The 16,788-nt window shown below is 47.8% G+C and overlaps 1 protein-coding gene across 5 annotated transcripts in view; it reads right to left on the minus strand.

Moving 5' to 3' along the window:
- Window positions 1-16,788, minus strand: part of HSF1 (heat shock transcription factor 1) — an 85,619-nt gene that overhangs the window by 33,173 nt on the left and 35,658 nt on the right. For all 5 annotated transcript variants that reach the window (XM_073562381.1, XM_073562385.1, XM_073562382.1 and 2 more), the window contains 3 exons: window positions 13,012-13,108; window positions 4,823-4,953; window positions 4,524-4,745 (listed from right to left, as the gene is read on the minus strand). In XM_073562381.1, coding sequence (XP_073418482.1) covers window positions 4,524-4,745; window positions 4,823-4,953; window positions 13,012-13,108 — 450 coding nt within the window. The remainder of the gene's footprint in view (window positions 1-4,523; window positions 4,746-4,822; window positions 4,954-13,011; window positions 13,109-16,788) is intronic.

A 16,788-nucleotide genomic window follows, 5' to 3' on the forward strand; every position in this document is an offset into this window, starting at 1 on the left:
TCTACCTGATGTGCGCAGTGATGTTCTGAATTGCCAATGACCAGAAAATCGTCCAAGTAAGGCACCATAATCACATTGTGGATTCGAAGGAAAGCTGTCATTTCTGCTATTACTTTTGTAAAAATCCTTGGCGCTATGGAGATGCCGAACGGAAGAGCTGTAAATTGAAAATGCCTGAGGTCGCCCTGGATGTATAGGGCTACCCTCAGGTATTTCTGGTATTCTTGGTGCATCGGGATATGGTAATAGGCATCCTTCAAATCTATTACGGCCATGAAGCAGTTGTGGTGTAACAGCTTTATGGCCGAAGTCACTGATTCCATTTTGAATGTTTGGTTCATGATCCATTGATTGAGGCGCCTGAGATTTATTATTGTTCTGAAGGAAAGATCGGGTTTTTTTTATTAGGAAGAGGGGAGAATAGAACCCCCTTCTCTCTTGATCTTTTGGGACCTCTATCAGAACTCGTTTCTCCAACAGTCCTAAGATTTCTGTCTCTATGGCTAACTGCTCTCCTGGTTCCTTCCTGATGGGGGTTACCACAAATGAAGCTCTTGGATGCTGGAAGAAGGGGATTTTTAGGCCATTCTTTATAATGTTCAGAATCCAATTGTTGGCCGATATTTTCTCCCATTCTTGGGAAAAGAACCTCAATCTTCCCCCCCACAGGAGGGCTGGTGTCATTGCGGGGATTTTTTGGCGGTTGAGGAAGTTCCCCCAAACATGAACCCTGGTTCTTTTTTCCTCTTGTCGTCCCACCTTTTCCGCTCTCCCGGGGGACGGCCTCGATTGAACCTTCCCCTCCGAAAGGGCGGTCTTCTTTGATCACCCATGAATCTGGGGAAGCCCTTCTTTTTATCACCGGCTTTCTCCAGGATGTCATCCAGGTTTTTTCCAAACAGGAACTGCCCATCACATGGTAACGAGCATAATTTTGCTTTAGATTGAATGTCCCCAGGGCAGCCTTTGAGCCATAACGCCCGTCTTGCGGCGTTCGATAGCCCCGCTGCTCTTGCCGTTAACCTCATTGAGTCGGCGAAGGTGTCAGCCAAGAAGGCGGCAGCTCCGTGTAGCAGGTACATTTCTCCTAATATTTTTTCTCTTGGTACTTTGGAGACTAATTTTTCTTCAAGTTGTTGCAACCAGACCATTAATGACCGGGCTGTACAGGTGCCGGCTATTGCTGGTTTCAGACCACCTGCCGCTGCCTCCCAAGTGTGCCTTATGTATGAGTCCGCTTTTTTATCCAAGGGGTCTCTCAAAACCCCTGAATCCTCCAGGGGCAGGGCCGACTTCTTAGAAGACCTAGACACTGCCGCGTCAATCTTTGGGACTTTGTCCCAGACGTCCGTGTCCTTAGCCTCAAAGGGGTATCTTCGCTTTGAAGAGGAGGGAAGGCTACCTGACCTCTCCGGTTTCTTCCACTCTCTCTCGATTAGGGCCTGAACCTTGTCATTGACCGGAAAGGTACGCTTCTTCCTTTCTTGCAGGCCGCCAAACATTACATCCTCCAGCGATCTCTCTATCTTCTCCTCCTGCAGGCCCATAGTGGACCTGATGGCTTTAAGGAGAGCGTCCGTATCTTCTACTGGAAAGCAAGGTCTGCCCCCCGTATCACTGTCTGAGGATGAAGATGACCCGTGCTCCGTTTGATACTCTGAAGAAGAGGAGCCTGACGAGGAACTCGGGGAGGCTTTCCTACTCTTGCTCTTCTTTTTTAATAATTTTTTAAGCGAGCCCTGTACCTCAGATTTTATTATGGATCTGAGGTTTGTTGCCAGGCTCGGCACCTCTTCAGCCATAGTCCGCTGGATACAGCTGGCACATAAGTCCTTTTGGCAATCTTTCGCTAAAGGGCTGCGGCATATTGCACATTCTCTGTTTTTCTTTTTACTTATAGCTTTTTTGCCTCTCTAAGTAAAGGGAAGGAGAGAAAAAAAAAAAAAAAGACATAGGAAGGCCTATTATAATGTTGTCTAACTTTCACGGAGATCACTCACCACCCAGGAAAGACTGGTACCGGGCTCTGAGGCTGCGAAGGAGCATGCGCTCTGCGCTCTTTTGACCTCGAGGAATCCCTCGATCGGTGACTTGGACGGCTGCTGCTTTTGCCGCTCGAGCGGCTCTTGCGACCAGAAGCTTGCGATGGGGGCAGAGACAATGGGGACGGTGAGCGATCCTCCTGAGACGCCATTGTCACCCCTGCAGCCGCTTCTGCTCCCTCTTTTATCGGTGAGTGAGCCCCTCATTACCCCTCCCCCCCGCGACCGCCAGCCGCCTGGCCGGCGCCGCGCCCGGCGCCATGACCGTCACGTCCTGATGACGTCAGCGGTCGCGCTCCCAGAATCCTCTGCGCCGCTGACGTCAGACGCCGGTCTCCGCCCCCGGCTTCCCCTGCATGCAGGCGAAGGACGGGCGCGCGCAGGGGGAGGGCGGCACGTGGAGGAAACCTCCGAAGGGAGGACATCAGGACGTGCCCGCACGAACCCGGGGCCCGAATCAGGCAAAACCCCGGGGACTGCGCTACCAGCTGCCGACGGCCGGCGTCGCAGGTAAGACAGCCCTGCGGACTCTACACGCCGGGACGGCCCTGGGTCTTTCATCCTGACAGGCACCGCCGCTGTCAGAGGGATTCCTTTCCAGGACAGGAACCCAACTGAAGCGGGGGAGAGGTGCCGCCCCTTATGTTTCAGTAGGTTCCTGTCCTGGCGGGGCGGATCCCTCTCTCTCTCATGTGGTGCTGTCATGGGTGAAGGGAAAAGTGACAAAGTGAGCAGCTCACAGACAGAGTGACAGCCGCACGCAGACAAGAGAGAGCAAGAGAGTCAAGAGTCAAGAGAGGAAAAAGCGAGATATAGAGCCACGTGCAGTCAGGAGGGAGCGACACAGAAAGCTAAACAAAACAGAAAGCAAAAAAAGAGTCATGGCAACAAAAGAGAACAAGAAAAAGAGCCACACGCTGAGAAAGGAGCAGGAGACACACAACCATGCGATGTAATTAGATGGCAAAAGAGAACGCAAGATTGAGATCAGCAGGACAGAGTGAGACAGAGCTAAGTGCTGACAGAAGCATAAGATAAAGACTACATTAGCACTATCAGAGAGAAATCACGACAGAGAGCGCATATTTGTCTCTCTTGTAGGCACTCGACACTAAGAGCAGCAAATACAAGAGAGAGCTAAAGTGTGTAGACGGTGAGAAGCGACTGGATCTGAGAATAAGAGAGAAGGAAAAAAATCAGCTAAAGGAGAGATCACAGCAGTCACAGAACAGGAGAGAGCGGCTAAAGGAGAGATCACAGCAGTCACAGAAAACAGGAGAGAGAGGCTAACGGAGAGATCACAGCAGTCACAGAAAACAGGAGAGAGAGGCTAAAGGAGAGATCACAGCAGTCACAGAACATAAGAGCGGCTAAAGGAGAGATCACAGCAGTCACAGAACAGGAGAGAGAGGCTAACGGAGAGATCACAGCAGTCACAGAAAACAGGAGAGAGAGGCTAAAGGAGAGATCACAGCAGTCACAGAACAGGAGAGAGCGGCTAAAGGAGAGATCACAGCAGTCACAGAACAGGAGAGAGCGGCTAAAGGAGAGATCACAGCAGTCACAGAACAGGAGAGAGCGGCTAAAGGAGAGATCACAGCAGTCACAGAACAGGAGAGAGCGGCTAAAGGAGAGATCACAGCAGTCACAGAACATAAGAGCGGCTAAAGGAGAGATCACAGCAGTCACAGAACATAAGAGCGGCTAAAGGAGAGATCACAGCAGTCACAGAACAGGAGAGAGCGGCTAAAGGAGAGATCACAGCAGTCACAGAATAGGAGAGAGCGGCTAAAGGAGAGATCACAGCAGTCACAGAACATAAGAGCGGCTAAAGGAGAGATCACAGCAGTCACAGAACATAAGAGCGGCTAAAGGAGAGATCACAGCAGTCACAGAACATAAGAGCAGCTAAAGGAGAGATCACAGCAGTCACAGAACATAAGAGCGGCTAAAGGAGAGATCACAGCAGTCACAGAACAGGAGAGAGCGGCTAAAGGAGAGATCACAGCAGTCACAGAATAGGAGAGAGCGGCTAAAGGAGAGATCACAGCAGTCACAGAACAGGAGAGAGCGGCTAACGGAGAGATCACAACAGTCACAGAACAGGAAAGAGCGGTTAAAGGAGAGAGCACAGCGGTCACAGAACAGGAGAGAGCGGTTAAAGGAGCGATCACAGCAGTCACAAAACAGGAGAAATCACAGCAGTCACAGAACAGGAGAGAGCGGTTAAAGGACAGATCACAGCAGTCACAGAACAAGAGAGAGAGGTTAAAGGAGAGAACACAGCAGTCACAGAACAGGAGAGCGCGGTTAAAGGAGAGATCACAGCAGTCACAGAACAGGAGAGATCACAGCAGTCACAGATCAGCAGAAAGCTGCCTGAGAGGACGGAGAGGCAGCACAGGCTGTGGTGCAGTGAGAGGGTGCGCGCCTGCTGAGGTTGGGAAGGGTTATAGGCTTCCAGCCTCGGACCACACTTACTTGTCCAGGCAGGCCACACTGAGGCAGGGCTCCTGTTCGTCGGCCGATAGTCGCCCATCATCCCTGGCCGCTTGCACACTGGGGTCATTCTCCTGCAGAATCGAGTCAATGAAAGTGGTAGGAGACAAGGAGCTCTCCACGTCCTCGGCAGGGAGTGGGCTGGGGTCCAAGGTCACCTGACTATCAGGGGTGAGGGGCTCCTCTTTGATCAGGATGACTGGACTGCATCAAGAAGAGAATGGGGAGAGTTACAATCATGTGCAGTGAACAGTAGGGGGCGGTGTGGACTCCATACTCACATCTCCTGCAAGCTGGGATCTGGAGAAGCTGGGTGACTGGAGACAGACACTTCCGTTACATCAGAGATTATGGGGCCATCTGTGGAATCTGGGGAGTAGCGTCCAGAGGCCGAGTACCCCGAGATAGATGCCTGGAACAGGAAGACAGAGACTGGTATAACCCTGATTGAATAAACAACAGCTGCAGGCTTATGTTGTGGAGGAACTATCTTTAGCAGATCTAGATAATGCTGTGCTCTGGACTGTATGACCGCAGAGTCTGGGTCAGTTCTGCCTAGAAGCCTCCATGTTGTGATCACGCAGGTATCCGTCTGCTGTACAGGTGCAGGTCATTCTCTCACAATGATACAGGAATCTCCATGTACAGAATTAAGAAACATTTTACATTTCACAAGATCCAGTTTTATCATCAATCTGGGCGTAAAGTGGCGACTCAGCTTTAATCTGAGGGGATTCACATCCTAAAGGGGTGAAGTGTTCAGGAATTAGAGCTCTTTAATATGGAGTGGCCTCTTATTAAAGGGACCCAAAGTAATTGGACAATTATCTCAGAAGCTCATTAATGGCTGCATGGCCTTTTCTCTCGTTAATCCATCATTGACTAAGCAGGTAAAAGGTCTGCAGCCGATTCCAGGTGTGGCATTTGGAAGCGGTTGCTGTGAACCCACAACATGCGGACAAAGCAGCTCTCAATGGAAGAGAAACAGACCATCATTAGGCTAAAAAAAAAAAAAAAAAAATCTATCAGACTATCAGAAAGAGTAGAAATGTTAGGAGCGGTCAAATCAACAGTTTGTACATTCTGCATAACCGGTATGACGGTTCATCAGGAGGCCTGTATGCTTAGTACCGCAGAAGACAGATAGAATTCATGATGCCGGATACCATGATGAAAAAGGCATGTCTGTCATCTGCAGTATTAAGCATACAGGCCTCCTGATGAGCCGTCATACCGGGGAAACGCGTTGAGGCGTCCATATATGATAAGTGACCACTATGTGGTATTTTCTCCAGTTGCTACATTTGTTTTGACTATCTTCTATTGGACTCATTATCTGGGCCACTGATATATTTTCATTATAGCACTGGCAGAGCTTTTCATATATGATAAGTGACCGATATGTGGTCAAGGGTCAGTCTACCTTGAGTGGGGGCGCCAAAAAATCGTTTCCACAGCAAGGAAGGTGTCCAGATAGGATTATCGTAGCTCTTTTGCAGGGCTTTTCTATGGTCTTTAATTTTCAAGTATTTGTGGAATTTTTTTTTTTAATTCCTTTTTCATGGGAACAGGTGTATTTTTACATTTTTGCTATTAAAGAAATAATTTTTAAGGGAATACATGTTCACAAAATATGTGTATATATATATATATATTCCTTTGTGTATTTATAAGTTTGGCCATAGTGAAGAAACCCTCCAGGTAGTTGGTGTCTCAGCATCCACCATAAAGAGGAGACCTTATGAGAGCAAATACCGAGGGCTCACCACAAGGTGCAAACCACTAGATCAGCCGGAAAATAGAAAGCCGCCCAGTTCTGGAAAAGCAAAAAACGGAGCTCAACCTGTACCAGAATGATGGAAGAAGAAAGTCTGGAGAAGGCTTGGAGAGGCTCCTGATCCTCGGTAGGCATGGCTGCCAAAGAGTAACTGAAAGGAGGCGCTGTGAGGCATCATCAGCACAAAGGCTTTTGTACGAAGTATCAATACATTTCAGTACTTTACATTATTACACAATTTATGGACATCTCTGGGGATTTCTGTCCAGAGTGGATTGGATGGGTTGTTACTGACATCTGGGGAGAATATCATGACAATCGCTCCTTTTCCATAGACTTTTTGAGAAGATTGGAGATGTGTCCAATACTAGGTCATCGGCTCCTCAAGGTCCGGTGTAATGAAGATCATTCATCCTCATAGAACAGACGTTATAATAAAGGGCCAAAAATGAGCCCCGAGAACGTGCGGTACCTCTTCTGGAGAATCGGCACAATAAACCGGACCCTATGACAATGTGGAGCCATCGGTCCCACACGGTGTAATATTTCAGGATGATGCCCGAAATGGTCCGGCCATTTATTGTAGAGCAACATCACCATTCAGTGATGGTTGGGGACTGAGCCGATCACCACCTTATTCCTCTCCCCTCAGACACGTGCGCCTCTCTCTTGACTTGCAAGATTCCATATCATTGCACAGTTAAGAGGACAGGGGATCCCATTACATGTTTTAGGAACCTAATCACCAGCTAAAAAACAAAAAAAAAACAACAGTATCCATGGGAAGCTCCAAACAAGGTGGAAGAACGTCCCCAGAGCTGCACGGCATTTGGGGCAGTAATTTTTATGAGCAGGTCTACCCCCAGCTAGTCATGAAGCCGTGGAGGACGCCCGATGTAGTCATGTTAGGCTTAAGACCACTCCCCCCTCCACCCCTTACCTTCAACTGTGTCACCTGAAGGAATATGGGAAGATTCCCTGCCCTCATTAAGGAGCACAGCACAAAGGTGGACATCATGAGGGAGGTAGATGATAAAGCACCAGCGATGACGCAGTACAAGTGGGCTCCATGGTCGCGCGCCCACCTCTGCACTCATTGCATGTGGCAGATCATAACGGGTTGGCAAGATGGGAAAGTGCTTTGCCCCCCGATTCTCTACATACAACACCACTTGTTGCTCCAGTCCCAGGTCCTCAGAGAGGGACAGCAGGTCCGGGATCTTCTCATTGTGCCATAGGGAATATACGCATGAATCCCACCTATCCCGAGAAGTCCCACCATCGTCCTCCATACCAATAATGCCTGTCTGACGACTGGAGCCTCCAAAGAAAGCCGCCCTCCTCCCTCACCAGACAGACGATGGATAACTGCTCAGGGGGGTGTATGCCAAGTGTCAGGACCCTTGTCTCTTCTGATGGATGCCACCTAGGAGGTTATGGAAGTTATTAAACCCCATGATCAGTATTCAGGACTGGTAGATGCCATAAGTCTGTCTTATTGCCGATAGATGATGATCATATAGCTGAGCGAGCCTTGTGGTGGTCTCCAAATATAGAAACCTCAAGGGTTCATATCTCGGTGCCCTTGAGACATGGCGGGAGGTCACATCTACAGCGGGTGGCGCCAACCTTATACCATCTGGACACCTCAATAATTACTGCACCAAGTCAGGAGCCCCAGTGCCGATTCTGGAAATGGTCTTTTCAGAAAATAAAAGAGTCATTATATCTCAGTAAATTAGAAAACTTTATAACACTAGCTTGAAAAATGATTGTAAAATCTGAAATGTTGTCCTACTGAAATGTATGTTCAGTCAATGCCGTCAATACTTGGTCGGGCTCCTTCTGCATCAATGCGGCGTGGCATGGAGGCGATCAGCCTGTGGCACTGCTGAGGGGTTATGGAAGCCCAGGTTGCTTTGATAGCAGCCTTCAGCTCGTCTGCATTGTGGGGTCTGGTGTCTCTCATCTTCCTCTTGACAATACTCCATAGATTCTCTATGGGGTTAAGGTCAGGAGAGTTTACTCCCAATCAAGCACAGTGATACTGTTGTTTTTACACCAGGTATTGGTACTTTTGGCCGTGTGGACAGGGGCCAAGTCCTGCTGGAGAATGACATTTCCATCTCCATAAAGCTTATCGGCAGAGGGAAGCATGAAGAGCTCTAACATGTCCTGGTAGACGGCTGCGCTGACTTTGGTCTTAGTGAAACACAGTGGACCTACACCAGCAGATGACATGGCTCCCCAAACCATCACTGATTGTGGAGACTTCACACTAGACCTCCAGCAGCTTGGATTCTGGCCTCTCCACTCTTCCTCCAGGCTCTGGGACCTTGATTTCCACATGAAATGTAAAATGTACGTTCATCTGAGAACAACACCTTGGACCACTGACAACAGTCCAGTTCTTCTTCTCCTTGGCCCAGGTAAGACGCTTCTGGCGTTGTCTATTGGTCATGAGTGGCTGACACAAGGAATGTGACACTGGATGTCCTGGATACGTCTGTGTGGTGGCTCTTGAAGCAATGACTCCAGCAGCAGTCCACTGAACGGCCTTTTCTTAGCAATCCTTTCCAGGCTGCGGTTATCCCGGCTGCTTGTGCACCTTTTTCTACCACACTTTTTCCTTCCACTCCACTTTCCATTAATATTCTTGGATCCAGCACACTGTGTGAACAGCCGGCTTCTTTAGCAATGACCTTTTGTGGCTTCCCCTCCTTGTGGAGTGTGTCAGTGACTGCCTTCTGGACATCTGTCACGTCAGCAGTCTTCCCCATGATTGTGGAGCTACTGAAACAGACTAAGGCACCTTTATAAACACTTAGGAGCCTTTACAGGGGTTTATTGTTAATTATTCTAATTTACTGAGATAATGACTTTTGGGTTTTCATTGGCTGTAAGCCATAATCATCAACATTACCAGCAATAAACCCGTGACATAGATCACTGTGTGTGTAATGACTAATATACGAGTTTCATTTTTTGTATTGAAGAACTGAAATAAATTAGCTTTTTGATAATATTCTACCTGTACTGTTGGTCTTAGAAATCCTTTTTAAAAAAAAAAAAAAAACGACGACGTGTGGAGAAAAATATTGGACAATCAACCACATGTGGGGTACAGTGCAAAAGTTGCAAAAAAAATCTAATCTAACCAGGAGCAGAGAAATGCAGGAGAGATCCCACCGCCGAGATCAATGTTATCCACCTCCTGTGAGCTCTGGACCAACTCTAGCACTCAAAGTGAAGGACACATTCTCTGCCATACTGTTCTAAGCCCTGCAGCCTACAGCTTAGTGATGTGCCGCATATAGCCTAATTGGAAAGATAAAATCTGCAACTACCTCAAAGTACAAAGAGTGCAGAAAGGGTCGAAACCCCAGAGGATACAAACATACAAAGAGGGCTGAATCTCCAGAGGACACGGAGTACAGAGAGGGCCGAAACCACGGAGGACACGGCGTACAGAGAGGGACGAAACCCCAGAAGACATGGCGCACAACGAGGGCCAAAACCTCAGAGGACACGGTGTATAGAACAACATGGGAAGGGAAGCAAAAGACCAGAAAAAGCCATACACCTGACAAATGCTATTGAGAACTCTGCTATTAGAAGTGGAAAGGAAGAACAAAGACGAAAGAATCTAATTAATAAAAATATTGGAGAAAGAGAAACCAATCACAAACTAAAATGTTTCTATACTAATGCACAAAGCATGGGCAACAAACAAGGAGAATTGGAACTACTAACACAGGAAAAGAAATTTGATGTCATTGGAATCACTGAGACTTGGTGGGACAATACACATGATTGGAATACAAGACTAGAAGGATACAACTTATTTGCAAGAAACAGACTTGATAAACGAGGAGGGGGTGTCGCATTGTATGTTCGAAACGCGTATATCTGCACAGAGATTGAAGCTTCAGAGACTCAGAGTTCTGTGGAAACGGTTTGGGTAAGAATACAAGGACAGAACAATGGAAAGGACACCATTGTAGGCATTTACTACAGGCCGCCTGTGCAAGCCGAAGATATAGATGAACTCTTTATGCATCAGATGGCCAAGTTCTCCAAAAAATATGACATAGTTGTCATGGGAGATTTCAACTATCCAGACATTTGTTGGGAATCTCTCTCAGGCAAAACTAACAGGTCAAGGAAATTCTTATCCTCTCTTGCTGACAACTTTATCTTCCAAAAGGTAAGGGAGAAAACAAGGGGAACTGCTACCTTGGATCTAATCCTTATAAACAGGGAGGAAATGGTTGAGGAGGTAAAAGTGGCTGGGACCCTAGGAGGTAGCGACCATGCTATTTTAGAATTTTGGATAACTAGAGGTGGAAGACCTGTGAAGACTCAGACGTCAAGGTTAGATTTCAGAAAGGCAGATTTTAAGGGATTCAGAAAGAGAATTGGAGGGATCCAATGGCTGGATATCCTTAAAGACAAAAATGCCCAGGAAGGATGGGAAATCTTGAAAAATGAAATTCTCAAAGCACAGTTGTTAACAATTCCGAAAAGAGGGAAGAATAGGAAGCATTTAAGGAAACCAGGATGGATGAACACAGAACTTAAGCACATGCTAAAAAGGAAGAAAAAAATGTTTATAAAATGGAAAGAGGGAGGCATATCTAAAGAAGAATATAATGCTGTCTGCAGAACCTGCAGGGCACAAATCAGATTAGCTAAAGCTGAAAATGAACTGAGGCTTGCAAGAGATGTCAAAAGCAATAATAAAGGATTTTGGGGATATGTCAAAAGTAAAAGAAAAGTCAAAGATGCTATAGGATTTTTACAGGATGAAAATGATGAAATGGTAAGACAGGATGTTGAGGAGGCTGAACTTTTAAATTCCTATTTTGCATCTGTTTTCTCTCAGAAAGGAAATGCAACATCAACTGTTATTCACTGTCCTATTAAGGGAATAGAAGAATCCAGGATATCTATAAACAGAAAGATAGTGAGGAAACACTTAGCTAACCTAAATGAATTCAAGTCTCCAGGTCCAGATGAATTACACCCCAGAGTACTGAAGGAGATAGCAGAAGAAATTTTTGAACCCCTCTCCATAATCTTTGAAAATTCTTGGAGAACAGGAGAAGTGCCAGAAGACTGGAGAAGAGCAAATGTTGTTCCTATCTTCAAAAAGGGGAAGAAGGTGGACCCAGGCAACTATAGGCCGGTGAGTCTGACTTCTATACCAGGAAAGATCTTTGAACAAATTATTAAACAACATGTATGTCAATACCTGGATAAGAATGAAGTGATTAAACAGAGTCAGCATGGGTTTCTAACTAATAAGTCATGTCAGACTAACTTAATTTCCTTCTATGACGGTATCACTGATTGGGTGGATCAAGGAAATGCTGTAGATATAGTATATCTTGACTTCAGCAAAGCATTTGACAAAGTCTCTCATACAATCCTTATTGAAAAAATGACTAAGTATGGAATGGACAAGGCAACTGTTAGGTGGATTCATAACTGGCTTAGTGATCGGACCCAAAGAGTGGTCGTAAATGGCTGCACATCCAGTTGGAAGAATGTCTCAAGTGGGGTACCACAGGGCTCTGTCCTGGGCCCTGTATTGTTCAACATCTTTATCAACGATTTAGATGAAGGAATTGAGGGTAAACTGATTAAATTTGCTGATGACACAAAGCTAGGAGGGTTAGCTAATACTAGAGAAGAGAGAGAGAGGATTCAAAAAGATTTAAATAAACTGGAGAAGTGGGCAGCAACTAACAGAATGGTTTTTAACAGGGAGAAATGCAAAGTACTACATCTGGGCAATAAAAATGAAAAAAGCATATATAGAATGGGAGGAATAGGGCTAAGTGACAGCACATGTGAAAAAGACTTGGGTATACTAATAGATCACAGACTGAATATGAGTCAACAGTGTGATGCAGCAGCAAAAAAGGCAAATGCAATTCTAGGATGTATTAACAGAAGCATACAGTCTAGATCACGTGAAGTCATTATTTCCCTCTACTCCTCTTTGGTCAGACCTCATCTGGAATATTGTGTCCAGTTTTGGGCACCACATTTTAAAAAAGACATCAACAAACTGGAGCAAGTTCAGAAAAGAGCGACCAGAATGGTGACCGGTCTGCAAACCCTGTCTTATGAGGAAAGGTTGCAGGATTTGGGAATGTTTAGTTTGCAAAAGAGAAGACTGAGAGGAGACTTAATAGCTGTCTACAAATATCTAAAGGGCTGTCACATTGTAGAAGGATCAACTTTATTCTCATTTGCACAAGGAAAGACTAGAAGCAATGGGATGAAACTGAATGGGAAGAGACACAGATTAGATATTAGAAAAAACTTTTTGACAGTTAGAGTGATCAATGAGTGGAACAGGCTGCCACGAGAAGTGGTGAGTTCTCCTTCAATGGAAGTCTTCAAACAGAGGCTGGACAGACATCTGACTGGGATGATTTAGCGAATCCTGCTTTGAGCAGGGGGTTGGACCAGATGGCCCAGGAGTTCCCTTCCAACTCTACGATTCTATGATTCTATACACAGCGCCAAGACCCCAGAGGACATGGAGTACAGAGAGGGTGTAAGATATAGAAAATGAGACTGGAGCCCTGAAGATGACAGATGCAATGTATTGTGGTGGAGAAAAGGAGATGTGGAAACATCAAGTGACTGATCTGGAGAAGGAGGCATTTCTAAACTTACAGGGTAAGTGGCTGCTCCATGCACCGGCTCAAGAGAATACTGTCGATTATATTTTGGTAGGGTATGGTTTGGACTACTGTCATTCAGCATGAGAGGTCTGAAAGAGAAGAAAAAGTTATTGCCAGGATACAGGCAGACATATCGCACATAGATCTGCAGCTTCTCCTCTGAATACAGGCGGACACACTGCATACAGATCTGCCACTTCTCCTCTGGATACAGGCAGACACACCACACAGATCTGCCGCTTCTCCTCTGGATACAGGCAGACACACCACACACAGATCTGCCGATTCTCCTCTGGATACAGGCAGACACACCACACACAGATCTGCCGCTTCTCCTCTGGATACAGGCAGACACACCTCACACAGATCTGCCGCTTGTCCTCTGGATACAGGCAGACACACCACACACAGATCTGCCGCTTCTCCTCTGGATACAGGCAGACACACCACACACACAGATCTGCCGCTTCTCCTCTGGATACAGGCGGACACACTTCACACAGATCTGCAGCTTCTCCTCTGGATACAGGCAGACACACCACACACAGATCTGCCGCTTCTCCTCTGGATACAGGCAGACACACCACACAGATCTGCCGCTTCTCCTCTGGATACAGGCAGACACACCACACACAGATCTGCGGCTTGTCCTCTGGATACAGGCGGACACACCACACACAGATGTTCAGCTTCTCGTCTGGATATAGGCGGACACACCTCACACAGATCTGCAGCTTCTCCTCTGGATATAGGCGGACACACCTCACACAGATCTGCAGCTTCTCCTCTGAATACAGGCAGACACACCACACACAGATCTGCAGCTTCTCCTCTGGATACAGGCAGACACACCACACACAGATGTTCAGCTTCTCGTCTGGATATAGGCGGACACACCTCACACAGATCTGCAGCTTCTCCTCTGGATACAGGCGGACACACCACACACAGATCTGCTGCTTCTCCTCTGGATACAGGCGGACACACCACATACAGATCTGCCGCTTCTCCTCTGGATACAGGTGGACACACCACATACAGATCTGCCGCTTCTCCTCTGGATACAGGTGGACACACCACACACAGATCTGCTGTTTTCCCCTGGATACAGGCGGACACACCACACACAGATCTGCTGCTTCTCCTCAGGATACAGGTGGACACACCACACACAGATCTGCCGCTTCTCCTCAGGATACAGGTGGACACACCACACACAGATCTGCCGCTTCTCCTCTGGATAAAGGCGGATACACCACACACACAGTTCTGAAGCTTCTCCTCTGGATACAGACGGACACACCACACACAGATCTGCTGTTTTCCCCTGGATACAGGCGGACACACCACACACAGATCTGCCGCTTTTCCTCAGGATACAGGTGGACACACCTCACACAGATCTGCAGCTTCTCCTCTGGATACAGGGGGGGGACACCACACACATCTGCCGATTCTCCTCTGGATACAGGGAGACACATCACACACAGATCTGCCGCTTCTCCTCAGAATACAGGCAGACACACCACACACAGATCTGCCGCTTCTCCTCTGGATACAGGCAGACACACCACATACAGATCTGCCGCTTCTCCTCTGGATATAGACGGACACACCACACACAGATCTGCTGCTTCTCCTCTGGATACAGGCGGACACACCACACAGATCTGCCGCTTCTCCTCAGGATACAGGCGGACACACCACACACAGATCTGCCGCTTCTCAGGATACAGGTGGACACACCACACACAGATCTGCCGCTTCACCTCTGGATACAGACGGACACACCACACAGATCTGCCGCTTCTCCTCTGGATACAGGCAGACACCACACACAGATCTGCAGCTTCTCCTCTGGATACAGGCAGACACACCATACACAGATCTGCCGCTTCTCCTCTGGATACAGGCGGACACACCACACACAGATCTGCCGCTTCTCCGATGGATACAGGCGAACACACCACACACAGATCTGCAACTTCTCCTCTGGATACAGGCGGACACACCACACACAGATCTTCCGCTTCTCCTCTGGATACAGGTCGAACACACCACACACAGATATGCAGCTTCTCCGATGGATACAGGCAAACACACCACACACAGATCTTCCGCTTCTCCTCTGGATACAGGCGGACACACCACACACAGATCTGCCGCTTCTCCTCTGGATACAGGCGGGCATACCACATACAGATCTTCCGCTTCTCCTCAGGATACAGGCGGACACACCACACACAGATCTGCTGCTTCTCCTCTGGATACAGGCAGACACATCACACACAGATCTGCCGCTTCTCCTCTGGATACAGGCAGACACATCACACACAGATCTGCCGCTTCTCCTCTGGATACAGGCGGACAAACCACACAGATTTGCCTCTTGTCCTCTGGATACAGGTGGAGACATCTCACACAGATGTGCAGCTTCTCCTCTGGATACAGGGGGGACACATCACACACAGATCTGCAGCTTCTCCTCTGGATACAGGCGGACACACCACACACAAGATTTTCCGCTTCACCTATGGATACAGGCGGACACACCACACACAGATCTGCTGCTTCTCCTCTGGATACAGATGGACACATCACACAGATCTGCCGCTTCTCCTCTGGATACAGGCGGACACACCACACACAGATCTGCCGCTTCTCCTCAGGATACAGGCGAAGACACCACACACAGATCTGCCGCTTCTCCTCTGGATACAGGCGGACACACCACACAAAGATCTGCAGCTTTTCCTCTGGATACAGGCGGACACACCACACAGATCTGCCGCTCCTCCTCAGGATATAGGTGGTCACACCTCACACAGATCTGCCGCTTCTATTCAGGATACAGGCAGACACACCACACAAAGATCTGCCACTTCTCAGAATACAGGCGGACACACCACACACAGATCTGCCGCTTCTATTCAGGATACAGGCGGACACACCACACACAGATCTAACGTTTCTATTCACGATACAGGCAGACACACCACATACAGATCTGCCGCTTCTCCTCAGGATACAGGCAGACAGACCAAACACAGATCTGCTGCTTCTATTCGGGATACAGGCGGACACACCTCACACAGATCTGCCGCTTCTATTCAGTATACAGGCAGACACACACCACACAGATCTGCCACTTCTCCTCGGGATACAGGCGGAAACACCACACACAGATCTGCCACTTCTCCTCAGGATACAGGCGGACACACCACACACAGATCTGCCGCTTCTATTCAGGATACAGGCGGACACACCACAAACAGATCTGCCGCTTCTATTCAGGATACAGGCAGACACACCACACACAGATCTGCCGCTTCTCCTCAGGATACAGGCGGACAAACCACACACAGATCTGCTGCTTCTATTCAGGATACAGGTGGACACACCACACACAGATCTGCCGCTTCTACTCTGGATATAGGCGGACACACCTCACATATATCTGCAGCTTCTATACAGGATACAGGCAGACACACCACACACAGATCTGCCGCTTCTCAGGATACAGGCGAACACACTACTTCTTTGGATACAGGCAGAAACATCTCACACATATCTGCAGCTTCTACTCTGGATAGAGGTGGACACACTACACACAGATCTGTCGCTTCTCCTCCAGATACAGGCGGACACACCACATACAGATCTGCCTCTTCTCCTCTGGATACAGGCGGACACACCACACACAGATCTGCCTCTTGTCCTCTGAAAACAGGTGGACACACCACACACAGATCTGCCTCTTCTCCTCTGG

The sequence above is a fragment of the Dendrobates tinctorius genome, unplaced genomic scaffold (genome assembly GCF_039654945.1).
Source record: "Dendrobates tinctorius isolate UK_male_01 unplaced genomic scaffold, ASM3965494v1 ptg000349l, whole genome shotgun sequence".
Lineage (NCBI taxonomy): Eukaryota > Metazoa > Chordata > Amphibia > Anura > Dendrobatidae > Dendrobates > Dendrobates tinctorius.